General features: G+C 41.0%; 3 protein-coding genes across 7 annotated transcripts in view; all 3 read right to left on the reverse strand.

Annotated features, from left to right (window-relative positions):
* Positions 1-7,633: 7,633 nt before the first annotated feature.
* On the reverse strand, positions 7,634-9,164 carry cenpx (centromere protein X). Of its 2 annotated transcripts, XR_004206798.1 has the most exons (6): positions 9,057-9,164; positions 8,737-8,788; positions 8,539-8,592; positions 8,165-8,253; positions 7,990-8,059; positions 7,634-7,888 (listed from the first exon to the last, which is right to left on the reverse strand). XR_004206798.1 is itself a non-coding variant. In XM_031813831.1 (5 exons), the coding sequence occupies exons 1-5, from the start codon at positions 9,090-9,092 to the stop codon at positions 8,045-8,047; spliced, it is 246 nt and encodes an 81-aa protein (XP_031669691.1). In that variant the 5' UTR covers positions 9,093-9,164; the 3' UTR covers positions 7,634-8,044. The 2 variants fall into 2 exon arrangements, 1 of the variants encoding a protein (XP_031669691.1); XM_031813831.1 differs by having other exon boundaries at positions 7,634-8,059.
* Positions 9,165-16,145: 6,981 nt separating this feature from the next.
* LOC109876673 (heterogeneous nuclear ribonucleoproteins A2/B1) lies at positions 16,146-19,099 on the reverse strand. Of its 2 annotated transcripts, none has more exons than XM_020469059.2 (5): positions 18,581-19,099; positions 18,207-18,292; positions 17,783-17,878; positions 17,248-17,403; positions 16,146-16,943 (listed from the first exon to the last, which is right to left on the reverse strand). In XM_020469059.2, the coding sequence occupies exons 1-5, from the start codon at positions 18,603-18,605 to the stop codon at positions 16,869-16,871; spliced, it is 438 nt and encodes a 145-aa protein (XP_020324648.2). In that variant the 5' UTR covers positions 18,606-19,099; the 3' UTR covers positions 16,146-16,868. The 2 variants fall into 2 exon arrangements, with proteins under 2 accessions (XP_020324648.2, XP_020324651.2); XM_020469062.2 differs by having other exon boundaries at positions 16,146-16,649; positions 18,581-19,090.
* Positions 19,100-20,151: 1,052 nt separating this feature from the next.
* LOC109876672 (transmembrane channel-like protein 6) overlaps positions 20,152-27,173 on the reverse strand; it is a 44,189-nt gene continuing 37,167 nt past the window's right edge. For all 3 annotated transcript variants that reach the window (XM_031813785.1, XM_031813786.1, XM_031813787.1), the window contains 8 exons: positions 25,855-25,952; positions 23,969-24,064; positions 23,712-23,787; positions 23,167-23,300; positions 22,673-22,849; positions 22,441-22,519; positions 22,237-22,335; positions 20,152-21,745 (listed from right to left, as the gene is read on the reverse strand). In XM_031813785.1, the coding sequence (XP_031669645.1) occupies positions 21,740-21,745; positions 22,237-22,335; positions 22,441-22,519; positions 22,673-22,849; positions 23,167-23,300; positions 23,712-23,787; positions 23,969-24,064; positions 25,855-25,952 (765 nt within the window). In that variant the 3' untranslated portion in view covers positions 20,152-21,739. The remainder of the gene's footprint in view (positions 21,746-22,236; positions 22,336-22,440; positions 22,520-22,672; positions 22,850-23,166; positions 23,301-23,711; positions 23,788-23,968; positions 24,065-25,854; positions 25,953-27,173) is intronic.

Raw genomic sequence — 27,173 nt, forward strand, 5'->3', positions numbered from 1 at the left:
TTATCCTGACCAACTTGCCTTCCAAATACACCTTCGCTGTTTTCAATTAGGATCTCAGCGATCACTGCCTCATTGCCTGCATCTGCTATGGGTCCACGGTCAAACGACCACCCCTCATCACTGTCAAACGCTCCCTAAAACACTTCTGCGAGCAGGCCTTTCTAATCGACCTGACCCGGGTATCCTGGAAGGATATTGACCTCATCCCGTCAGTCGAGGATGCCTGGTCGTTCTTTAAATGTAATTTCCTTACCATCTTAAATAAGCATGCCCCTTTCAAAAAATGTAGAACTAAGAACAGATATAGCCCTTGGTTCACTCCAGACCTGACTACACTCGCATCGAATAGTCCCAGCAATACACAACTTTTCAGGGAAGTTAGGAACCAATACACACAGTCGGTCAGGAAAGCAAAGGCTAGCTTTTTCAAACAGAAATGTGCATCCTGTAGCTCTACTTCCAAAAAGCTGTGGGACGCTGTAAAGTCCATGGAGAATAAGAGCACCTCATCCCAGCTGCCCACTGCACTGAGGCTAGGAAACACTGTCACCACCAATAAATCCACGATAATCGAGAATTTCAATAAGCATTCATTTACGGCTGGCCATGCTTTCCTCCTGGCTAGCCCAAAAAAGGCCAACAACTCCGCAGCCCCGCAGCTACCTGCCCAAGCCTCCCCAGCTTCTCCTTCACCCAAATCCAGATAGCAGATGTTCTGAAAGAGCTACAAAACCTGGACCCGTACAAATCAGCTGGGCTAGACAATCTGGACCCTCTCTTTGTAAAATAATCTGCCGCCATTGTTGCATCTACTATTACCAGTTTGTTCAAACTCTCTTTCATATCGTCCGAGATCCCTAAAGATTGGAAAGCTGCCGTGGTCATCCCCCTCTTCAAAGGGGGTGACACTCTAGACCCAAACTGTTACAGAACTATATCCATCCTGCCCTGCCTTTCTAAAGTCTTCGAAAGCCAAGTTAATAAACAGATCACTGACCATTTAAAATCCCACCGTACCTTCTCCACTGTGCAATCCGGTTTCTGAGCTGGTCAACCACGCTCAATGTACTAAACGATATCATAACCGCCACCGATAAAAGACAGTACTGTGCAGCCGTCTTCATCAACCTGGCCAAGGCTTTCGACTCTGTAAATCACCGTATTCTTATCGGCAGACTCAACAGCCTTGGTTTCTAAAATGACTGCCTCGCCTGGTTCACCAGCTACTTCTCAGACAGAGTTCAGTGTGTCAAATCGGAGGGCCTGTTGCCCAGACCTCTGGCAGTCTCTATGAGGGTACCGCAGGGTTCAATTATCGGGCCGACTCTTTTCTCTGTATATATCAACGATGTCGCTCTTGCTGCGGGTGATTTCCCTGATCCACCTCTACGCAGACGACACCATTCTGTTTACATCTGGACCTTCTTTGGACACTGTGTTAACTTATTCGGGATAGGGGGCAGTATTCGGAAGTTCGGGTGACTGAGGTGCCCAAAGTAAACTGCCAGTTACTCAGGCCCAGAAGCTAGGATATGCATATAATGGTATTGGATAGAAAACACTCTGAAGTTTCTGAAACGGTTAAAATAATGTCTGTGAGTGTAACAGAACTGATATGGCCGGTGTAAACCCGAGGAGAATCCATCTGGAATCTTTTTTTTTAGTTGTCTGCCCATTAAAATGCTTGTTTATGGGGAAATCAAAGGAATATCTCCCAGATTGCAGTTCCTAGGGCTTCCACTAGATGTCAACAGTCTTTAGAAAGACTTTCAGGCTTGTTTTTTTTCAAATGAGCTAGAATTTGTAGTTTTTCTATGTGGCTTTCATTTTGACTGTAGTCTTGTGGCGTGCATTAACAAGCTGGATTAACAAGAAGTTAAGCTTTTAAACAATGTAAGATACTGATATTTTCATGAATGTTTAATATTACGATTTTTGTATTTTAAATTTCGTTAGCGCCCCACCTATCCCAAAAAGGTTTTAACAAACATCCAAACGAGCTTCAATGCCATACAACACTCCTTCCGTGGCCTCCAACTCCTCTTAAACGCTAGTAAAACTCAATGCATGCTTTTCAACCGTTCGCCGCCCGCACCCACCTAGCATAACTAATCTGGATGGTTCTGACTTAATTAATATGTGGACAACTACAAATACGTAGGTGTCTGGCTAGACTGTATACTCTCCTTCCAGACTCATATTAAACATCTCCAATCCAAAATTAAATCTAGAATCGTCATCCTATTTCACAACAAAGCCTCCTTCACTCACGCCACCAAACGTACCCTCGTAAAACTTACTATCCTACTGATCCTCGACTTCGGCGATGTCATTTACAAAATAGCCTCCAACACCCTACTCGGCAAACTGGATGCAGTCTATCACAGTGCCCTCCGTTTTGTCACCAAAACTCCATATACCACCCACTACTGCGACCTGTATGCTCTCGTCGGCTGGCCCTCGCTACATATTCGTCACCAGACCCACTGGCTCCAGGTCATCTATAAGTATTTGCTAGGTAAAGCTCTGCCTTATCTCACCTCACTGGTCATGATAACAACACCCACCCATAGCACGCACTCCAGCAGGTATATCTCACTGGTCATCCCCAAAGCCAACACCTTCTTTGGCCGCCTTTCCTTCCAGTTCTCTGCTGCCAATGAAGGGAACGAATTGCAAAAATTACTGAAGCTGAAGACTTATATTTCCCTCACTAACTTTAAACATCAGCTCTCTGAGCAGCTAACCGTTCGCTACAGCTGTACATAACCCATCTGTAAATAGCCCATCCAATCTACCTACCTCATCCCCATATTATTTTTATTTACTTTTCTGCTCTTTTGCACACCCGTATTTCTACTTGCACACTCCAGTGTTAATCTGCTCTATTGTAATTACTTCGCTACGATGGCATATTTATTGCCTTACTCCTCATTTGCACACATTATATAGACTTTCTTTTTTTCTATTGTGTTATTGACTGTACGGTTGTTTATTCTATGTGTAACTCTGTGTTGAGGTTTGTGTCGCACTGCTTTGCTTTATCTTGGCCAGGTCGCAGTTGTAAATGAGAACTTGTTCTCAACTAGCCTACCTGGTTAAATAAAGGTGTTCTCAACTAGCCTACCTGGTTAAATAAAGGTGTTCTCAACTGGCCTACCTGGTTAAATAAAGGTGAAATAAAATAATACTATTCTAAAAGGTTTGCAGAAATGTTTGCAATTAAAGGAATAAGTGGTTTTGGGCTGATTTTTTTTCCTTTGACTAATCAATCAGGTACAAGGAAGGAGTGAAAACCAACAGACACTGCCTTCCATGGAATGAGTTGGACACCTGCACTTTAGGAGAATTGTCACCTATACCTACCAAAATGTGTGGCTGACCCTTTTCATAGTTTAGTTTAGTCTCTGCTGTGTGGTGCACTGCAGACATACACTCAATAAACACATCACTTTTAGGTTGCTAAGGAAAAATGGTTCCATAAATGTGCAGTGCTGGACATGGAATTGTCTAGATCTAATTCACTACCTAAATGGGGCTGGGTCATGTTATGTTCTGTTAATTACTGATGCCCCTTTAAGAATGGTCATGCCCAGTGTTGTTCTGTTATTCTGGTACTAACTTGTTTTAGTAAATGTGAAGCTCCAGTTCAACTCCTGGTATTCAGAGTCTTTCTTATTATATAAATAAGTAATAAGAGCTAAGACACTACAGGTCAAATGCCAGGTGTTGTATCCTTGAGCACCCAGCAGGGCTAGCTATGTCTCAAATCCCCCCACTTTACATCCAGCTGTATATGTTAGCAGCAGTTGTAAGCCCAGTGAGTCATTCATCAGCTCCATAAATAAAGTGTGAGGTGCTGTACAGCTATGCTGACTCACAGTGAAACCATGCTGGCTAGGGCCTGTCCCAAATGGCACCCTATAAAGCTCTCTCAGGTTAGAATAACCCAGTCATCAGACACTCTCAGGTTAGAATAACCCACAGTCATCAGGCTCTCTCAGGTTAGAATAACCCACAGTCATCAGGCTCTCTCAGGTTAGAATAACCCAGTCATCAGTCTCTCTCAGGTTAGAATAACCCACAGTCATCAGGCTCTCAGGTTAGAATAACCCACAGTCATCAGACTCTCTCAGGGTAAAATAACCCAGTCATCAGGCTCTCTCAGGGTAAAATAACCCAGTCATCAGGCTCTCTCAGGTTAGAATAACCCAGTCATCAGGCTCTCAGGTTAGAATAACCCAGTCATCAGACACTCTCAGGTTAGAATAACCCACAGTCATCAGGCTCTCTCAGGTTAGAATAACCCACAGTCATCAGGCTCTCTCAGGTTAGAATAACCCAGTCATCAGTCTCTCTCAGGTTAGAATAACCCACAGTCATCAGGCTCTCAGGTTAGAATAACCCACAGTCATCAGACTCTCTCAGGGTAAAATAACCCAGTCATCAGGCTATCTCAGGTTAGAATAACCCAGTCATCAGACTCTCTCAGGGTAAAATAACCCAGTCATCAGGCTCTCTCAGGTTAGAATAACCCACAGTCATCAGGCTCTCAGGTTAGAATAACCCAGTCATCAGACTCTCTCAGGGTAAAATAACCCAGTCATCAGGCTCTCTCAGGTTAGAATAACCCAGTCATCAGACTCTCTCAGGTTAGAATAACCCAGTCATCAGGCTCTCTCAGGTTAGAATAACCCAGTCATCAGTCTCTCTCAGGTTAGAATAACCCACAGTCATCAGGCTCTCAGGTTAGAATAACCCACAGTCATCAGACTCTCTCAGGGTAAAATAACCCAGTCATCAGGCTCTCTCAGGTTAGAATAACCCAGTCATCAGTCTCTCTCAGGTTAGAATAACCCACAGTCATCAGGCTCTCAGGTTAGAATAACCCACAGTCATCAGACTCTCTCAGGGTAAAATAACCCAGTCATCAGGCTCTCTCAGGTTAGAATAACCCACAGTCATCAGACTCTCTCAGGGTAAAATAACCCAGTCATCAGGCTCTCTCAGGTTAGAATAACCCAGTCATCAGGCTCTCAGGTTAGAATAACCCAGTCATCAGACACTCTCAGGTTAGAATAACCCACAGTCATCAGGCTCTCTCAGGTTAGAATAACCCACAGTCATCAGGCTCTCTCAGGTTAGAATAACCCAGTCATCAGTCTCTCTCAGGTTAGAATAACCCACAGTCATCAGGCTCTCAGGTTAGAATAACCCACAGTCATCAGACTCTCTCAGGGTAAAATAACCCAGTCATCAGGCTATCTCAGGTTAGAATAACCCAGTCATCAGACTCTCTCAGGGTAAAATAACCCAGTCATCAGGCTCTCTCAGGTTAGAATAACCCACAGTCATCAGGCTCTCTCAGGGTAAAATAACCCAGTCATCAGGCTCTCTCAGGTTAGAATAACCCAGTCATCAGACTCTCTCAAGGTAAAATACCCCCCCCCCCCCCCCCCCCCCATGCCTAATTTATTTACCATCACAATTACACCCTGCTCTTCCCCTGTGGGCCATGTTCCAATTCCTTCTGTTTTGCTTCTTCTTTTCAAATGGAAGATCTATGCGTGTGGTCTCTGCAATGGTTTGGCTGACACACACACAGAGAGACAAAAACACACTCATGCACGCACACTCCATTCAACTTTCCTCTGGCCTGTACCTCGAAGTCCCATTCCTCCCCTCCCTTCCTAACTAAACATCGCAGGACAGCAGAAGGGACCTTCAAAGGGTCTGGAGGGGGTACTCCTTTTTTCCTGCCACTTGTCATCATCCAAGGGCCTGGCTGCTCCCCTTATTACTCTAATTGCTTCCAACTGCTCCAGGAGCCTTTGATGGGGGGGGGGGGGGGCGAAGCCAGCCAGAGAGCATGCTGCAACCACCTGTTGTTGCAGAGCCAGACACAGGTGGGCTGTAGTGTGGCGGTGCTGTATAGAAGAGGACTGCACCACTGGGGTGTATTCATTTATGCTAAACTTTCTGGGGTGAAGGTTCCCAAAAACATAAAGATCATCTTTAGAGCTAAGATCATCTGAATTCTATTGATATGCAATGTACAAACAATGACCTTAATGCATAAGACAATCATATCTGTTCTACATAGAATCTATCTAAATGTTCTGTGATGTTTCTTAGTCCTGAACATGGCCCCTGGTTTCTGTTTCTATTGTATTAAATATATATAAACATATTCAGTACACTCCGTAATTATTGTTGTTTTGGCTTTGTACTCCAGCACTCTGAATTTGAAATGATACAATGACTACGAGGTTAAAGTGCAGACTGTCAGCTTTAATTTGAGGGTATTTTCCACATTAATGTGGATGATACCATGATTACGGATAGTCCTGAATTAATAGTGAATAATGAGTGAGAAAGCTGCACAAATATCACAACCCCCCCAAAAGTGCTAACCTGCCATTATTGTAATGGTGTCGTATTATTATTGTTAGCATTTTTGGGGGTTATGATATTTGTGCAGCTTTCTCACTCATTATTCATGATTAATTCAGGACTATACGTAATCATGGTATCATCCACATTAATGTGGAATGAAAGCTGACAGTCTGCACTTTAACCTCATTACTCAGGATTCATTCAGGACCATTGCATAATCATGGTCACAACCATTAAAGTTTTAATAAACATTCTATTCTTATTTACAATTAAAGGGACTCCAAATTGACACAATACATTGTTTACCATTCACTTCTAATGGGCAGAAAATGAATCTGAAACAACCAAAACTAACAAATGCATCCAACAAGTTAGTCACAAGCTTTTGCTCCCCTACAAAAAGGGGAACTATGTACAAAAACCACTGTCATTTAAAGCGGCCCGTCTGCACCTTAACCATTAAAGCAGCCCATCTGCACCTTAACCATTAAAGCGGCCCGTCTGCACCTTAACCATTAAAGCGGCCCGTGTGAACCTTAACCATTAAAGCGGCCCGTCTGCACCTTAACCATTAAAGCAGGCCGTCTGCACCTTAACCATTAAAGCAGGCCGTCTGCACCTAAACCATTAAAGCAGGCCGTCTGCACCTTAACCATTAAAGCAGGCCGTCTGCACCTTAACCATTAAAGCAGGCCGTCTGCACCTTAACCATTAAAGCGGCCCGTCTGCACCTTAACCATTAAAGCGGCCCGTCTGCACCTTAACCATTAAAGCGGCCCGTCTGCATCTTAACCATTAAAGCGGCCCGTCTGCATCTTAACCATTAAAGCGGCCCGTGTGCACCTTAACCATTAAAGCGGCCCGTCTGCACCTTAACCATTAAAGCGGCCCGTCTGCACCTTAACCATTAAAGCGGCCCGTCTGCACCTTAACCATTAAAGCGGCCCGTCCGCACCTTAACCATTAAAGCGGCCCGTCTGCACCTTAACCATTAAAGCAGGCCGTCTGCACCTAAACCATTAAAGCAGGCCGTCTGCACCTTAACCATTGTATAATTTCAAATCCAAAGTGATGTCCCAATAAGGTCACCGTATATGTTTTATGGTCAAACACCTGATCCTCCCCCAATGCTGCTGGAGTACTAGGTGTGAATTCCTATCACACAACTGATTACAATAAAACGCTTTTAGGTTTACAATACATGTTTCCCCAAGGAAATAGGTGTCACAGACTGATGTAATAAATAAAAAAAGCACGCAACAACTTTTATTAGTTAGCAATGGTTTCAAATCATTTCAAACAACAAACGAAGGCAAAACCACAGAGCAAAATGTACAGAGTTCGAGAGACCGTGTGCAATGTAACTGAAATAAAGGACTAATTACAATAGAATATCCTAAATGGGCTGAATGTAGGACCGGTGGAAGGGATCCCTCCCTCTCTCCAACCAAGGTGCATGAATTAAGAAGAAGTAGATTCAGACACTCTTGGAGGACAATAGAAGTAAATAAAGTGCTTCTTTACGTTTACAAACAAAACAGAAGCCTTTTTCTTTACTTCCATTGTCCTCCAAGAGTTGGTCAATCTCTCGAATTCTGAATTGAGGACTGGATAGCTCTCTGGCGCCATCTTCTGGCCTGAAGTCATACTAGAAATCCAACAGCTGGGGAAGAAATGAAATATGTTATGACTGTTGATTCTTATACTGTCATTCCTTGACAATAATAGGAGAGGATATTTAATAGAATTCATGGGTATATTTACACACCAGTTGAGGCAGGATCTTCTCAAAGTGTTCTATGTCCATTCGGTCACAGTCCTCTGCCTCAGCCTGTTTTATCGTTCTTTGTGCAGCTTCTGAGAAACAAAGAGTCAGAGTCTGTATTCCTAAAGCAACTCGGAGTAAAGACTGCTGATCTAGGCACAGTTTTGCATTCAGCATTTTAGATCATAATGAATACGATTATATGGATAGGGGGACACATCTGATCCTAGATCAGTATTCCTACTCTAAGATGCTTTACGAATCCTGATATCTTCATCTCATATTGAAGTTATATAAAACACCATCATCTCAGCCTGTATAAACACCTCCATTGATTTCCATGTACATTACAGCCACAATCAATCGTTTGAACTTACCTTGAACAAACACATGTAGCATCTCTGCCATAAGGAGGACAGCATCGGCACCGACTTGAGAAAAACAAAGAAACAAAGGTCAAAATGCGATGACTTAGTTAACAGCCTACAACTGCTGCTTCATTTGACTAAACATGATCAGGTCCAACTCCTTTCCAGGATAGTTACATTAAACAACTCCACTAGCTAGCAACTCGCCTTTAGTTTTCTCGTCCTTGAAGAAGCTTGACAGGACTTTGCTTACTGTCTCCTAAAAAGAAAGAGAAAACCCATGATTCTGAATAACAGTATGCACGATAACAGCACGTTAAAGTTACTGTAGTGAACTGCTTCCAAAAACAACTGCCAGTGTTGTCAGAAGTATCCAGTAGGCTGATGATTTAGCGCGCTACCCCGCTGAATTAGCTCCATACAGTCTGCTCAGTCTAATTTGAAAATGTGGCTTGTGATCTTGCTTTAGTCGGAATTATGTGACTCACAACATATAACAATTAATAGTATTGGCTACTTTCTCTTACCTTTTTGAATGTGACTTCCGCGCTGCTTTCCGCCATTTTCAGTTTTTGTCGATCAACGCGCTCTCAGCAGTGATTGGCTGCATCGAGTCCGTGATTATTTACGTAAAACGCATCGCGCAACGCTTCTATTCCAAAGGAAAAATAGTACCAAATAGAAATGTGGAAAATAGTAAATGTCTTAAGAAAATGTGTGTGCTTGCTAGTTTAAAGTGCATTTACAGTGTTAACAGATGAAACTATCCAAGCAGAAGATAAATCTCCTTCAACCAAACTCAATATCACTTTTGAAATACAATAGCCTATTTTTATTTATTTTTATAAATAGCCTATTAACTTTTCGACAAGTTAACAAATGACATGTTGGATTAACGTCTCCAACTCAACCAACAATAAAAGTTAAAGAATGCTATTAGTGGCTCAGATGGAACTATCCATGCAGTAGACACATCTCTTTTATATGTTGATATGTGGTTGCCTTGTCAACCAAACACAATTCAATAATACTTTTGTAATACAGTAAAGAGCCTAAAGTTAAGGCTATCTTCCAAACTAATGAGTAACACACCCATAGTTATTGTAACTATACATTTCTTCTTATGTAATCATATAAAGCGTGCAGGTTGAAGATAGCATACATACTGTAGGTCGTTGAAGGTTTGTGGGGATCTTCACAAATGTGAAAAAAATCTGTGGAAATTTCAAATGGCATTGATCACGTGCACTTTTAATGTCATTTCAACTGCAATCCAGGTCATTTGGTTCTGCTAATAAATGAAGCACAGTGATAACACATTAATCTGTTGTATAAATAAACTAAATATAATTGAAATTCCCATTTGAACTTTGCTGTGGTTTTAAATGGTTGAAAGCGCAGTGATAGATATTTGGTTGACAACTAAACCAAAAATCAGACATTGTTTTTCCATTGGAATTTTGTTGTGCTTTTAGATGGTTGAAAGCATAGTGATGCAACATTGGAAATTCAACCCATTTTTAGCTGTCCTTTTGAGTGGGTAATCGCATTGATTAACGTCTCAACCCAATACTACCCAATTATCCACATTGAAAATATGTGGTGATACCAGTGGGATACAGAGGTGAGTGTGTTTCAGTGTGTGTGTGTGTGTGTGTCACAGCAGCGGTTTTACCAGGTAGGTGTGACAGGGTTTGAATTTGATGTTTGCCCTTGACACCTCTTCTGACAGGTGAACCTTGTAGTGAAATATCTTCATATCCACCTTCAGAGACACAGAAAAGTCACAGGGTTAGAGGAGAGAGAAATAAAAGATGATAGAGAGAGAGAGAGAGAGAGAGAGAGAGAGATAAAAAAAGAGGTGAGGGATGGTTGAGTTTCATTTTACAGCCAGTAGGGGGTACAATGTCTCTACTCCTGTAAAGTTATAAAATAATCCACAAGACAGCTTTCCCAAGGACAACCAGTCAGATAAACATGCTGTATTAGAGGCAGGGAATTACACTGGCCAAAGAGATCACAGCAATCACAGCCACCAATTATCATACACCATCTAAAATATACACAGGAATCTAATTGTTTCTTGTTGTATTTGTTGCAAATTCATCAACTCAAAGTTCTCTCAAAGTCCAAACTATTTTTTGTATGTAGCCTAGTTTTAATGTAGGCCCATGAAGCACTGTTGGCTGACTGGTAAGATATTTTGAGGATATTATAGCCTAGTGAAAATGGAATTCATTAGCTAATAACCCGCTAATTGTGTTGACTGGTGAATATCCCATGCATGCTGCGCTAAACAACCAGACAAGCAAATGACTGCTATAGTGGAGTTTCAGCACCATGGACATAGGTCAATCAATTCCCCTCTAATCTGACTACAGTTAGACCTGTGCTCTCGCTTTTATTAGTAAATGTCTATTTCCTATTGTAGAGGAGAGTGGGGTAAGTCAAGCAACGTTTTTTGCATTCAGCATCACCCCATCAAGGGAAACATAGTATTCTTTCTAACAAATATATTTGCATATTTTTCAGGATGATGTGTATCCCTGGAAATAATCAGAATTCATGTAAATATTACAGTTTTGAAAACATAGCTTGTTAAAAAAAACTTCTTGTGGCACAAAATACCCCTTACCCAGGGAAAATTGAGCTGCGGGACAGGGTAAATTAAGCTGCTTACTTGGTGAAAATCTGTTTTTAGGACACAATGTAAAAACGGAGCGCTGGAGCTCATCTGAGCGGTTGGGTTCTCTTTGATGTTTGAGTTTGAGTTTATTTTTATTTTTACAGGGACAGTGCACATTAATCAACATTTCAGTAAAAGTGCCGGTTTTAGCCAACCGGCTCATTTTCAACCGCAGTCCCTGGGCAGGTTATTAAAAACAATTACAATATAGACAATAGCAACATAGAACAAGCAAGACATAGCATACAGACAGAGCAACATAGGACAAGCAAGACGTAGCATACAGACAGAGCAGCATAAAACAAAAAGCAGCAAGACAAAATTCATAAAAGCAACAAAGTGTTTCCACACCTCACAAGCTACAGACAACAGACAACATGGAGTGGCAACACACAGCTAGGGACCATGTTCACAAATCTGATTGACCTTTAGCCATGTCTTCAAGCATTTTGTGAAAGTGTGATATGTGGTGCAGTTATGTGTGTCTGATGGCAGTGTATTCCAGACATGGGAAGCTCTCACAGAGAATGCAGATTTACTAAAGGTGCTTTTCCTTAGGGGAACTATACAGTCACCTCTCATGGCAGACCTTGTGGATCTGCTGCCATATGTCTGGGTTTTCTGTTTAACAAAAATATTGAGTGCAGGGGGAGCCAGGCCATTGAGGATCTTGAATACAAGACATGCGTCTTGTATATATTGTTATGTTATATTGATATGTTAAATAAATGTGTAATTCGTGATTCCGTCGAACCTACACATGAACCTGTTTTTAATTGGTTTTGTTTATTGTATATTAGCTGTGTTCTCCTTCACTTTAACCAGGCAAAAAATTGAGAATCTTGAATGATTAAGGTTTTATACTAATGGTGAAGGAGAAATAAAACATGTAAACTGTTATAGACTTGTTTATTTTGCCACTCAACCCAAACTTTAACAACCTGTATGTGTGTTAGGCAGAGCACCCCATGCTCTTTAACAACCCGTATGTGTGTTAGGCAGAGCACCCCATGCTCTTTAACAACCTGTATGTGTGTTAGGCAGAGCACCCCATGCTCTTTAACAACCTGTATGTGTGTTAGGCAGAGCACCCCATGCTCTTTAACAACCTGTATGTGTGTTAGGCAGAGCACCCCATGCTCTTTAACAACCTGTATGTGTGTTAGGCAGAGCACCCCATGCTCTTTAACAACCCGTATGTGTGTTAGGCAGAGCACCCCATGCTCTTTAACAACCTGTATGTGTGTTAGGCAGAGCACCCCATGCTCTTTAACAACCTGTATGTGTGTTAGGCAGAGCACCCCATGCTCTTTAACAACCTGTATGTGTGTTAGGCAGAGCACCCCATGCTCTTGTATAAACCTGGGGTGGCGTAGTGTGGCAGTTTGACTTATGCATTTGGTGTTCTTTCAAATTAGCCAACAGTGGCATTTTCTGATGTTTTCAACGTGATTCTTCTTTGCTTTCACCACAAATGGGAAGAGAACAAAAACATCTCTGCATGAACCAGAGAGCGCACATTGTTCCAAAAAAATCTGGCTCTGCCCAAGTACACACAGGTGTGAAGAACTACATGTTAAGCTGTATCGGCCCTTACCCAGAATCACCAACCCACATTTTTAATGATCATGGTCACAGTATGGATAAGGTCCACGTGGGGCAAAATACATTGATCCTTAGTGGTTTTGGAACACTCAGCATTTCATTAAAACAAACTAGCAACATCTGAAAGCTAGTATGCCCTTTTAACCAAAGCAGTAGAGCAGAGCTTCATATTTCACTACCTAACCAGTTTGTCCAGAACCCATAGCCTATGAAAACCCAATTAGTACCATGAGCATACCACCGTGCATCCTGCTGCTGGCTTGCCTATGAAGCCAAGCAGGGTCTTTCCTGGTCGGTCCCTGGATGCGCTGAAAGTGGTGTTGGAGGGCCAGTAGGGGGCACTCTTCCTTCTAGTCTTAAGATCAACATCCCAATGCTCCAGGGGAAGTGATGGGGACATTTCCCTGCGTAGGAGGCTCTCTTTCGGATGAGACGTTAACGTGTGACCTTACTCTCTGTCACTACATATCCCATGGCACTTATCGTAAGAGTAGGAGTGTTAACGTCCTGGCTAAATCCGGGCGGCAGGTAGCCTAGCGGTTAAGAACGTTGGGCCAGTAACTGAAAGGTTGCTGGTTTGAATCCCTGAGGTGATATCTGTTGATGTGCCCTTGAGCAAGGCACTTAACCCTATTTGCCCCTGTTCTGGATAAGAGCATCTGCTAACATGTACATTTACATCATGGCACACCTAACCTTCCCCACATTTCTAATTGGCATGTATCACTCCTCACCTCTCCAGCTGTGGTGAGCGTTTTGGCACAAATGATTGTCATCATCTGGAAAGGCACTACATAAATGTTGGGCCCTGTAAAATCAGTATTTTTTTTGTTGTTGCCTGATTCCAATTAGTCTTAATTCCAAATTCCGTTTCCTCCATTTTGTTTAAGGTTTCCGTTCTCACGTTTTTTTCCTTCAGTTTATCAAGAAAAAAACAACAAGAAAACAACATTTTAATAGAAGACAACTAAATTGGACATGGTCCAAGCACACCAAGAGAGTCGTTAAGAGGGCACGACAAAACCCATCCCCCCTCAGGAGACTGAAAATATTTGTCATGGGTCCTCAGATCCTCAAAAGGTTCTACAGCTGTACCAGAGAGCAATGGTTGCATCACTGGCTGGTATGGCAACTGCTCGGCCTCAATCCACAAGGGTAGTGCGAACGGCCCAGTACATCAACGGGGCCAAGCTTCCTGTCATCCAGGACCTCTATACCAGATGGTGTCAGAGGAAGGCCCTAAAAATTGTCAAAGACTCCAGCCACCCTAGTCATAGACTGTTCTCTCTGTTAGGTCCAAGAGGCTTCTAAACAGCTTCTACACCCAAGCCATAAGACTCCTAAACATCTAATGAAATGTCTACCCAGACTATTTTCATTCCCCCCCATTCTACACCACTGCTACTCTCTGTTGCCACCTATGCATAGTCACTTCAATAACTCCTACATGTACATACTACCTCAACTTACCGGTACCCCCCTGTATATAGTCTCGCTATTATTATTTTACTGCTGCTCTTTAATTACTTGTTACTGTTATTTCTTATCTGTATTTTTTTTAACTGCATTGTTGGTGAGGGGCTCATAAATAAACATTTCACTGAAAGGACTACACCTGTTGTATCCGGCGCATGTGACTAATACAATTTGATGTTCTGAAGTCCAAAGCAAAACAACATCAAGAGACCACTTTTGAGGTCTGGATTTCTTTTGCAAATGTTTGATTTTGGGGTGTATTTACCCTTTAATTCCAGTGTGCACCTACAGTAGCAAGAGGCAGTTTAGAAGTGTTTTTGTAGTGCAGACGTGATGGCAGAGTTTGCTAAACAAATACCCACTGATTGATTAGTAAGGTAAGCATAGGCTACTTTGTAGTTAACATCTAATTGCAAAGGTTTATGGGAAAGCCTTTCCATCTACCAGAACACTTTTCATTAGAATCCTCACTAACAGCTACACAAAGTGGCAGGCTTGCGCACCACACATACAGACAAGGAATTCAAATCAAATCAAATGTTATTGGTCACATACACATGGTTAGCAGATGTTATTGTGAAATTCTTGTGCTTCTAGTTACGACAGTGAAGCAATATCTGCAATAACAAGTAATCTAACAATTCCACAACAACTACCTTATGCACACAAATGTAAATAAAGGAATGGAATGAGAATATGTAAATATATGGATGAGCGATGACAGAGCGGCATACGCAAGACGCAATAGATGGTATAAAATACAGTATATACACATATGAGATGAGTAATGCAAGAGATGTAAACATTAAAGTGCCATTATTAAAGTGACTAGTGATCCATTTAAAAGTGGCGAATGATATCGAGTCTGCAGGTAGGCAGCAGCCTCTATTTGCTAGTGATGGCTGTTTAACAGTCTGGTGGCCTTGAGAAATAGCTTATGTCTCCCAGTCCCAGCTGTGATGCACCTGTACTGACCCCGCCTTCTGGATGGTAGCGGGGGGAACAGGCAGTAGCTCGGGTGGTTGTTGTCTTTGATGATCTTTTTGGCAAACCTGTGATATCGGGTGCTGTAGGTGGTGTCCTGGAGGGCAGGTAGTTTTCCCCTGGTAATGCATTGTACAGACCGCACCACCCTCTGGAGAGCCCTGCGGTTATGGGCGGTGCAGTTGCCATACTAGGCGGTGATACAGCCAGACAGGATGCTCTCAATTGTGCATCTGTAAAAGTTTGTGAGGGTTTTAGGTGACAAGCAACATTTCTTCAGCCTCCTGAGGTTGAAGAGGTGCTGTTGCGCCTTCTCACCCCACTGTCTGTGTGCATGGACCATTTCAGTTTGTCCGTGATGTGTACGCAGAAGAACTTTAAAAAACGTTACACCTTCTCCACTGTGGTACCGTCGACCCAGGGCCTCAAGCTTAATGACGGGCTTGTAGAGTACTATGGTGTTGAATGCTGAGCTGTAGTCAATGAACAGCATTCTTACATAGGTATTCCTCTTGTCCAGATTGGATAGGGCAGTGTGATGGCGATTGCAAGTATCATTGCCCTCTAGAAGTTTGCAGAAAATATGAATCATTGATGCATTGTGTTCATGACTTATGACATGATAAACGTGGGCAAATGTATTACATTTTCAATAGGCTACATTTTGTTGATACTTACTAAGTTATAACCACTGGGTGGCAGGGTAGCTTAGTTGTTAGAGCGTTGGACTAGTAACTGGAAGTTTGTAAGTTCAAACCCCCGAGCTGACAAACCCCACTGTTCCTAGGCAGTCATTGAAAATAAGAATTTGCTAACTGACTTGCCTAGTTAAATAAAGGTAAAATAAAAGATATACATTTTTGAACATTGTTAAATTCTGCTTTAATGTCTGGATTCCGTCAGCATATCGCAGATTTACAGGGCCCTATAAATGTAATCAATCAATCATTACTACTATTGCTGTCACGATCATAAATACTTATAGAAAACACATTCTCTTTAGGAAATGTCCCTTTCTAGTAATATCTTCGGTTATTCTACTAAAAGTTAACGCAACATAGGCCTTATAATGTTCACAACATTGAAAACAATTGGCATTTCATTACAAATCAGTAAATCAAGGTACATAAGACATCTGAAAACAGTTTGTTACAATCAAACCAAATCATAGAAAAAAAATTAAAATCTACATTTACTTTCAACAAATAATCCATGTATCCCATCCAAAATTGCTTAAAAAATAATAACGTAGGTACAGTATCATCCGGCTTCTGATACATTCGAGGAGATGCTCAATTGATGAACAGACCCATAGTCACGTCTGCGGATAGACCTGGCTGGGATGACCTCAACCTTCTGGGTCATCCATCTATATGAAAGATTAGATTTTAGCATGGTAAAAGAGTTGCAAAAACAGTGACTCGTAACTTCTGTTGGACTCTTGCATATGACTTTAGACTTGACTCTGTGTTTTAATAGTCAAGTATTGAATCAAAGTATATACATTTTCAAACAAATTGACCTTTGACCTAGAAGAGTCTAACCTGCAACGCAATGTTACCCTGCATGGATCAGAACACACATCTGTTTATGAAGAGAGAGACTTGAGATTTGACTCAGACTCGCCCTGCTGAGACTTAAGACTTGACTGGTGCTGAAAGACCTGTGACCCAGACAGTGACATATGGATAAGACTGGCTGCATGTGCTGGATAAAAGCAACCTACACACAACCATGTCAACACAGCACTCATTAAAACATGTTTCCAATGTGTAATCACAACAACAACAAGTCAGTGGATTGAAGTGAAAAAATATGATATTCTCTTATGTTGATGACTTTTTGTAAATCCAATCAGTTTTCCACATTGATTCAACATGATCGTATTTACTTTATTGGTTGATATGACATAGAAACATTGCTGATTCATTCAACAAGTCTTTGCCTAATGCTCTGTTTTGATTTACCTTCAGACTGACAACTCTCTTGGCCTCCACTTCCATGCCTCCTATATAGTGAGGACCCGCCCAGTCTGCCGTATCTGCCTCCTCCTCAGAGGAAAAACTCACGTATCCCAACGCACTGGCACTCTTTGAGTCAGAGTCCTGTGGACTCTTCTTGATCTGTTTTCAAAGGACGGACCATTACCATAACCAATAAAAACACCAATAATCCAAGATAATAAAGTTGTTTTAAAGGGGTCAATCTGTAATAGCTACATCCATTTATGGACTTTTAAATTACTGATATACAGCCATTGACTCTTGAGGAATATAACTTATAAATACCTTGTGAGATTAGTTCAACTGTCTTACTGTCTTGTCCCATTAGAATGCAAAATATAAGCTTGTTTTACTCCACTGACTGCAGTGTAAAAAAAAGGTGGAGGGGTGGATGCTATGTTGTTTAAAACTACAGATTGCCCCTTTAAAAAAGGTATGGTTTAGGCCTTATCCACGTGAGGCTAATATTACAATAATTGATATGACTTAATCAGCCTACCGTGCATGCTGTAATGCTGCCCCACTGTCGGAAGTAAGCTTGTAGGATTCCTTCATTTACGTTAGTGCTGAGATCCTTAATGACAAGCCCGTGATCCTGTCCAACAGATAAAAATATGAATGGCATCATTTTGTATTTTAAAATGTTATCATGGTAAAGTAACTATATTGTGTGTCTGTAATAGGAATACTATGAAAAATACACTACATCCATTCATAGGCAGATATCATACAGATATCGAACCTTAATTTGATAACCCTGTTGTTGCAACAAATCAAAGACTTGATTTGGCATAACTAAAAAATGTCCATTAATTATAATCCACATTTCCTGTTGCTGCAGGATTATTTTCCTGCTGTGACAAACTGGTCAAATGAAGATCCTGTGTGTTTTAGGATGGTCAGAAAAACAAGTGTTTGTTTACCAGTTTGTACTTTTTGGCCAAAGCGGTCCTGTGTTTTTTAGGGAGAAATATGTACACTCTCCTTTGAGGCTCCATTTTCTCCATAACTAGAGGGAAACAGAATAAATCAAAATTTCATTTCATTTGACCCTGTGAAATGCTGTAGTCTTTGGATATTTGCTTCAGACAAAAACAAAAAACAAAAATCGATCAGTGTAACTTATTCTATGCTTTATAAAATATATTTAAAAAAATGTATCAGTCATAATTAACTTAACCTGTTCGAGCAAGATACAACTAATATTTCCAGAGTAGACTTTATTTTCTGCAATAAAAAGGTCAAAATGTGATCTTTCACTAGTAGTATAATGATATATATATATTGTCTTACATACCAACAGAGGTCGTAGAGATGTACATCCACCTGTTTGTTTGGTAGCACTAAGAGCATTGCATAGGAAAACCCATCATAAGATATAACTCAACAGGTGGATTCGGGGTGGGTACAAGGTTTCTCTTCCTGCTTCACAAGAAGATGATGCAATCCTACTCTTGGCTTTCTACAAGTTCCATGTGACTCATCCTGCAGCATAACTCACATATTACTGGATTGAGTTCCACAGAAATTTCTGAGTAAATGGGCATTGTTCACCCCTCCTTCCCTTTGTGATATGTCGCCTCCTAGCAATGAATGTTAAGTAACAATCTAGGCAATGATGCGGGTCATCTTGGGGTCATGATAGGGGCTGCACAAAATGATTGATGTATTCTAATAATTGATAATGCTTATATTGTGTTAATAGAAGGGGAAGGGCTATAAGACCCTCCCCCACTACATTTATAGGGTCCTGGACCACAGATTAGCAATATATGCATTATAAGGTTTAACTTCTTATGGCTGGGGCAGGGTAGAGTAGCTTGGATGAATAAGGTGCCCAGAGTAAACGGCCTGCTCCTCAGTCCCAGTTGCTAATATATGCATATTAGTACATTTGGATAGAAAACACTCTGAAGTTTCTAAAACTGTTTAAATGATGTGAGTATAACATAACTCATATGTCAGGCAAAAATAATATGGCGGATATCTTTTTGGGTTGTTTGGTCTGAGTGCCGTACTCAGATTATTGCATGGTATGCATTTTCCGTAAAGTTTTTTGGAAATCTGACACAGCGGTTGCTGTGAGAAGTTTATGTAAAAAGAAGTTGCTGTGAGAAGTTTATCTACAGTTCTATGTATAATAGTTGTATCTCTTAATGTTTATTATGAGTATTTCTGTAAATTGATGTGGCTCTCTGAAAAATCACCGCATGTTTTGGAACTACTGAACATAACACGCCAATGTAAAATGAGATTTTTGGATATAAATATGCACTGTATCGAACAAAACATACATGTATTGTGTAACATGAAGTCCTATGAGTCATCTGATGAAGATCAAAGGTTAGTGATTAATTTTATTTCTGCTTTTTGTTACTCCTCTTTGGCTGGAAAAATGGCTGTGTTTTTCTGTGACTTGGTGGTGACCTAACAATCGTTTGTGGTGCTTTCGCTGTAAAGTCTTTTTGAAATCAGACACTGTGGCTGGATTAATGAGAATTTTATCTTTAAAATAGTGTAAAATACTTGTATGCTTGAGGAATTTTAATGAGATTTTTGTTTTGAATTTTGCGCCCTGCACTTTCACTGGCTGTTGGCGGGGTGGGACGCTACAGTCCCACATTTCCCAGAGAGGTTAAACTGATTAATCATGTAACTGTAATTAACTAGGAAGTAGGGGCGCCAAGGAAAATATTCAGATTACAAAATTATAATTTTCCAAATATAACTTTTAGATATTTTAATATCTGATCAATCAGTCTTGATTAATTAATCATTATTTACCTCATGTTAGTCTCATTCCAAACGTCGTAAATTGTTGGTTATCTACATGAACCCAGTCTTCACTATGAGTCATCCATACATCAATTGTCTTAAAATATTTATTTACTAAGTAATTCACAGAAATGCATAAACAAACAGTAGATAGTTACAAGGAAATAACGGAGGTTCCCTAGTGGGATAAACCGGTATTGCAGCTTGGTGGACAAAAAGGAAAGTGGGGGTCAACTGAGACGAGAGACTACAAAGTTAAATATTATAACAATTGAAATGCTAATCCTTTGCACATGAACGCTCACTTATTCGGGAACAATTGCAATCAATATATATATTTACGCTCAGTGTGTCGTCTTGATCTCTGTTAAAAAGTTTGTTTCTGTTGGAGAGTATGTCCGCCTTCTCTCTCTCTGTTGTGGTTAGAATGGATAGTTCAGAGTGACATTCATGTCGTTATAGGGCAGATGTTTCGGCGGTTGTCGGTCTTCGTGTTCAATGATACCGATTTCCTAGCTGCAGACTAGTAATTAATATCAAAGACGTGTTCTTATTCTGTCGGTATCGATAGTCTATGAGTTTAATGACGTGGGATGGTTAAAAGATTCAGCAGTCTGGTCTCAAACCTTGGCCCTCTCGTTATCGAGGTAAACTGGTCTGCAACCTTTGTCCTCTCGTAAGTTAGAGAAATAGGGTTTGTTGAGAATTCTCAAGGAGGGGGTTTTATTCGGAAGAGCAGAAAAAGGCTGTCTCATGATGCCAGGTCCCAACTGTGTTCATGGGGGCGTGCAGTGACTTAAGTGAAACTTTAAACAGAAATACAATTCTCTCACATTACATAGCATCCCACAAATAGTTTAATCTTTCCTCATTCATCCTGTACAGCAATTAGATGCAAGCCTCATAACTGAGGCTATTATATAAACAGCGCTATGGTAATGTGGCCGTATTGTCTCCCATGAGTTTCACAAAATTGTACCAAACGGACCAATTCATAGTTGGATTCTTCACCGATCTTTTATACGTTCTCCAGAACATAAATGTTGTTCGGACCTCAAGTTCTGTGAGGTGGAAGAAATTCCTTTGTTCTCTCTATGAAAACTCACTCTGTCTTTATACTGTGGCCATGAGGAGATAATCTCCTCCAGGAATTTACAACCTCTCTCTGACCACAGCAGCCTGGGTGTAGGAGACAGGGGGGTAGGGGGATGGTGCATAGAAAAGGGCTGGTGCAGAGGGAGGGGTGCTCGCTGTACCCAAAGACTGCAACGTCATGACAAACAGTAACTCAGTAAAATCGTTGCATGTTGCGTTTATATTTTTGTTCAGTATACATTGAAGCTTGAAAGCGGTGACAGGCAGCCTAGATACAATAAATATATATTAACAAAAGGCAAATTAAACAGTTATACTACCATACTAGTATAAAACACACCTCGGATGGTCTTGAATATATATCAGTCTCAGTTACTTTACATTCCAATAGTCTTGAACACATATCAGTCATAGTTACATTCTACAAGAAATGTCTCAATGTCCTTCACCACACACATTACTCCACTTTGAGTTCACTTTAACTGGTTGATAGCAGCCAAATATCCTTGATGTGATGAGAGTCGAAAATTTAACATGCAGCATCCAATGAATACTCTGGAATAATTTAATCTTCCACTAAAACATATTAAACCTGAAATGACATAAGGGAAACCAATGTAATATTTGACAGAAATGACCTGAATCTGTTTAGACTAACACATCAACCTGAATCTGTGTTTGCAGGACAAGACAGATCTGTCAGAAGACAACACCATGGTTTTGGTACAGACTAATCACAGCAGCAGCTCTTGGAGGTCATACAACAGGGTCATGTTCATTAGGTACCAAACAGAAGAAAGCACACAGACAGGGAGGGCCTACCTGGACTTCCTTTTCTGTTGCTGAACATTTTAAATTTTCTGTTGCTGAACATTTTAATTTTCTGTTGCTGAACATTTTAATTTTCTGTTGCTGAACATTTTAATTTTCTGTTGCTGAACATTTTAATTTTCTGTTGCTGAACATTTTAATTTTCTGTTGCTGAACATTTTAATTTTCTGTTGCTGAACATTTTAATTTTCTGTTGCTGAACATTTTCCTGTTGCGTACGCTAATGAACACGGCGCAGTCAGGGTCACTCACCTCACTGCCCTGTGGCCTGGAGGAAGGGGACAGTGGATACTGCCTCTTCTCATGGATGGCCTGCAGACTAGTAATTAAGAACTTCTTGTCCTTCCCCTCCTGGTGATGAAAAATAACAGATGAGTAACCATCAACACACAGATCGATCTTAGTAAGAATATTAAATGAAACAGAAGTGTTTTGTCTATACATTTACACACACACATTTTCTATTTGCTTCTGTAGCAGACTGATTGTTTTCCTTTGGCCGTCTAAAACTTGGGTGTGAATGTAAATGACCATTCTGAAAAAGAGAGAGGAAAAATTAACTGCCAGGTAGGTGAACATAACATACACTGTACTGTTAGTGGCTTTGCATAATAGTGTCAGCCAAACGGCACACAACAAGAAATATCCAGAGCAGTCCAAAGAATGTCCTTGTTGGATGCTGACTCACAGAAAGACACCTGCCAACAGGAACAGGAAGAGGGGGTTCTCCACCAAGCAGTGGTGTACCCAGTTGAGCCAGGCCAGCTTGTGGTTGGTACTCTTCAGCTCCTGGGCCCACTGTTTGCCTGAGTGGAACATGAAGGGGAGGTTCCTGAAAGGACCACAGCCAGAGGAGGGCTTAATCCTATGGGTGGAGGCAAAGGGAAGAGTGGAAGAAACATTTGGACCACAACATCCTTTTCATACTGCAGTGTCAACCTGAAGTGTACTGTTCTGGCTGAAATATATTTTCTGTTCATGTTGTCCTTCCCAGGATAATTCCAGAGATGTGTACTTTTCAAGGGATGTTACATAGCAACAGACTCAAAAGTGAAAAGGTGCATGTACTGTATGCATGCATACTTGCGCCTACATTGGTACAGGTTGATATATTTGTGTGTGTGTGTGTGTGTGTGTGTGTGTGTGTCAGACACCGCTCATGTGTGTGTTGGACAGACTCACGTCAATATGGTGTAGGTCACAGACACGATGGCCCCGAGGAAAGAGGGGAAACACAGCAGAGAGATGAAGAGGGTGCTCATCTGACTGGCTCTCCACGGCTTCCTGGATGCCTGGCAGTTCACCAGTAGACTGCTCTGAGGGAGAAAAGCAACAAGAGAGTTCACCAGTAGACTGCTCTGAGGAGGGCAAACAGCAACAAAAGAAGAAAGACTAATGAGTCTAACACCGCTGGGGTTTCCACTGAGTGCGATAGCTGGCAACAAAATGGCGGATCCTATTCATTTTCAATTGAAGGAAGTGCCTCGGGTCAAAGTGAACAAGGTCATAGAAGGCAGGCGAACAGGGCATGAGCGGGTGGGAATTAAGTTGGGGACCATACGTTTCTGGACGGGACCTTTACTTACCTAATCGTTTGTCAACACTTTTTGGGCCTCTGGTTATGACAAGTGCAGAGTTTGGACATGATAGTTTGACCTCTTTTAAGGAGTGTACCACTGTCACTGAAATAGTCACACTGGTTGAGCTCTGAGCTGGGACCTACCTACCTTTTTCATATGGAACAACAACAACAGCTTGAGGATCTGCACAGCTGGCAGTAAAGGAGTGAAGAGCAAGCCTAGCCTGTGGGAAAAGATGACAGAGAAGGAGACATAAATACCACAGAAACCTCTGACATTATCATCAAAAGAAAGAGACGTCCCAGGGCTGACGGCACCTGCAGCATCTAACGAAGCATGACAAAACAATTATGTCACAGAGATACGAGGTGAGACGACTCATGGCATGCCAACAGGCATTTTACCAGGTGAGGGTTTGCCCATAGATGAGCTCGAGTACGTTACGGGCGATATCAAACACTGGCTTCCTCCTTCTCCTCAGCACTCCTTGAGAAAACCGCCTATGGGGGGAAACAGAGTGGAGTATCAGTACATTTTACAGGAATTCTAAACATGTTCAGCAGGTCTGCCACGTACAACTTCTATTAAAAAAAAGGTATACTTATTTACACATTTCCATTTCACAAATACACTTTGGAAGTTACAACTTGAACATACTATACAGAATGACTGCTAATATGACAAGAACAGAAATACAAATATTACAAAAACCTGTATTGGTTACTGTTTAGCTGTCTGGCTAATGAAGGTAATGGACTCTTGAACCATCCTTCAAAAGACTGTAGAACACAGTCAACATTAAAATAGTAGTGTTAGTACATCTCACAGTGAATGTGAAACAAACAAAATGCTCAAGCAGTTCTGGCACTCACAACTTCACGACCGACTTCCTCACAAATTACCCAGAGAGCATGTCAGCACAGTGAAAATAGAATACCAGTTACATTGCACATGAATTATCTACACAAACATCTTCAAAATATGCTCAGCTGGTTAGTCACTCAAATATTTCCAGATAGAATCTCCAAAGAGCAAGTAGAGCGAATATGAAAATAGTAGAATACACAGTACCAGTCAAAAGTTTAGACACACTCATTCTAAACCTACTCATTCAAGGATTTTTCTTTATTTTTACTAATTTTCTACATTGCATAATAATAGTGAAGCCATAACTATGAAATAACACATATGGAATCATACAGTAATCAAAAAAGTGTTTTAGATTCTTCGAAGCAGCCACCCTTTTTCTTGACAGCTTTGCACACTCTTGGTATTCTCTCAACCAGCTTCACCTGGAATGCTTTTCCAACAGTCCTGAAGGTGTTCCCACATATGCTGAGCACTTGTTGGCTGCTTTTCCTTCACTCTACGGTCCAACTCATCCCAAACCATCTCAATTGGGTTGAGGTTGGGTGATTGTGGAGTCCAGATCATCTGATGCAGCACTCCATCACTCTCCTCCTTGGCCAAATAGCCCTTACACAGCCTAGAGGTGTGTTGGATCATTGTCCCACTAAGTGTAAACCAGATGGGATAGTATATCGCTGCAGAATGCTGTGGTAGCAATGCTGTTTAAGTTTATTTGGGCTGCAATTTCTGAGGCTGGTAACTCTATTGAACTTATTCTCTGCAGCAGAGGTAACTCTGGGTCTTCCATTCCTGTGGCGGTCCTCATGAGAGCCAGTTTCATCATAGCGCTTGATTGTTTTTGCGACTGCACTTGAAGAAACTTTCAAAGTTCTTGAAATGTTCCGGATTGACTGACCTTAATGTCTTAAAGAGTAATGGACTGTCGTTTCTCTTTGCTTATTTGAGCTGTTTTTGCAATAATATGGACTTGGTATTTTACCAAATAGGGCTATCTTCTGTATACGTCCCCCTACCTTGTCACAACACAACTGATTGGCTCAAACACACTAAGAAAATAAATGACAGAACTTTTTAATTGAAATGCATTCCAGATGACGACATATAGAATGCCAAGAGTATGCAAAGCTGTCATCAAGGCAAAGGGTATCTACTTTGAAGAACCTCAAATATATTTAGATTTGTTTAACATTTTTTGGGTTACTACACGATTCCATATGTGTTATTGCATTGTTTTGATGTCTTCACTCTTATTCTACAATGTAGAAAATAGTCAAAATAAAGAAAAACGTGTCCAAAGTGGTAGGCGTGTCCAAACTTTTGACTGGTACTGTAGGTTAACACATACAAATCTCCACAACATGGGGTTAGAGGGGAGTGTCAGTACATCTTACAGGAATTATTACCATAAAACACTTCTTACTTCCAAATAAATTCTCCGAAGACTGTGTAGAGAGCCGTGAATATGAAATCCACGAGCAGGAAACGATACAGCTCCTGACCAACAAAGCTCTCCCAGCACTGTAGAGACAGACCAAGATACCAAAGTCAAAATATACTACATTACAACAACTGTGGTGGGAACTCATTAACATCTGAAGAGAGTCTATACTATCCCAAATATGGGAACTCATTTTGTGGGAGAGCAAAATTGCTCCACTTGCAAGGCCTACTAGGGGGGGTCCAAAATAAGGGAGGGTTTTCCAACACATTTTTTTAAAGTGCTTTGGGGAGGGTTATGCATTTAAAAACATTTTTGTATTGGGCACAGGGGAGGGTAGTGTGTTTTATATATGTGTTGTATTGGGCACAGGGGAGGGTAGTGTGTGTTATATATATATGTTGTATTGGGCACAGGGGAGGGTAGTGTGTTATATATATGTGTTGTATTGGGCACAGGGGAGGGTAGTGTGTTTTATATATATATGTTGTATTGGGCACAGGGGAGGGTAGTGTGTTTTATATATGTGTTGTATTGGGCACAGGGGAGGGTAGTGTGTGTTTTATATATGTGTTGTATTGGGCACAGGGGAGGGTAGTGTGTTATATATATATATATATGTGTTGTATTGGGCACAGGGGAGGGTAGTGTGTGTTATATATATATGTTGTATTGGGCACAGGGGAGGGTAGTGTGTTATATATATATATGTTGTATTGGGCACAGGGGAGGGTAGTGTGTTATATATATATATATATGTGTTGTATTGGGCACAGGGGAGGGTAGTGTGTTTATATATATGTTGTATTGGGCACAGGGGAGGGTAGTGTGTGTGTTATATATATGTTGTATTGGGCACAGGGGAGGGTAGTGTGTTATATATATATATATATATATATATGTTGTATTGGGCACAGGGGAGGGTAGTGTGTTTATATATATGTTGTATTGGGCACAGGGGAGGGTAGTGTGTTTTATATATATATGTTGTATTGGGCACAGGGGAGGGTAGTGTGTGTGTTATATATATGTTGTATTGGGCACAGGGGAGGGTAGTGTGTTATATATATATATATATGTGTTGTATTGGGCACAGGGGAGGGTAGTATGTTATATATATATATATATATATATGTTGTATTGGGCACAGGGGAGGGTAGTGTGTGTTATATATATATGTTGTATTGGGCACAGGGGAGGGTAGTGTGTTATATATATATATATATATATATATGTTGTATTGGGCACAGGGGAGGGTAGTGTGTGTTATATATATATATATGTTGTATTGGGCACAGGGG

This window comes from Oncorhynchus kisutch, unplaced genomic scaffold (genome assembly GCF_002021735.2).
Source record: "Oncorhynchus kisutch isolate 150728-3 unplaced genomic scaffold, Okis_V2 Okis06b-Okis10b_hom, whole genome shotgun sequence".
Taxonomy (NCBI): Eukaryota; Metazoa; Chordata; class Actinopteri; order Salmoniformes; family Salmonidae; genus Oncorhynchus; species Oncorhynchus kisutch.

Bases quoted from the DNA above. Each gene is read 5' to 3' on its own strand.
- cenpx (XM_031813831.1), bottom strand. From the start codon at position 9,092: ATGGCGGAAAGCAGCGCGGAAGTCACATTCAAAAAG. The intron at 8,789-9,056 runs GTAAGAGAAAGT...CTTTCTTTTTAG, and splicing joins CGGAAGTCACATTCAAAAAG to GAGACAGTAAGCAAAGTCCT. The intron at 8,593-8,736 runs GCGAGTTGCTAG...GTTTTTCTCAAG, and splicing joins CAAGGACGAGAAAACTAAAG to TCGGTGCCGATGCTGTCCTC.
- LOC109876673 (XM_020469059.2), bottom strand. From the start codon at position 18,605: ATGTACATCTCTACGACCTCTGTTG. The intron at 17,404-17,782 runs GTAGGCTGATTA...CTTTGAAAACAG, and splicing joins GCAGCATTACAGCATGCACG to ATCAAGAAGAGTCCACAGGA. The intron at 16,944-17,247 runs GTAAATCAAAAC...TCTGGGTCACAG, and splicing joins AGAGAGTTGTCAGTCTGAAG to GTCTTTCAGCACCAGTCAAG.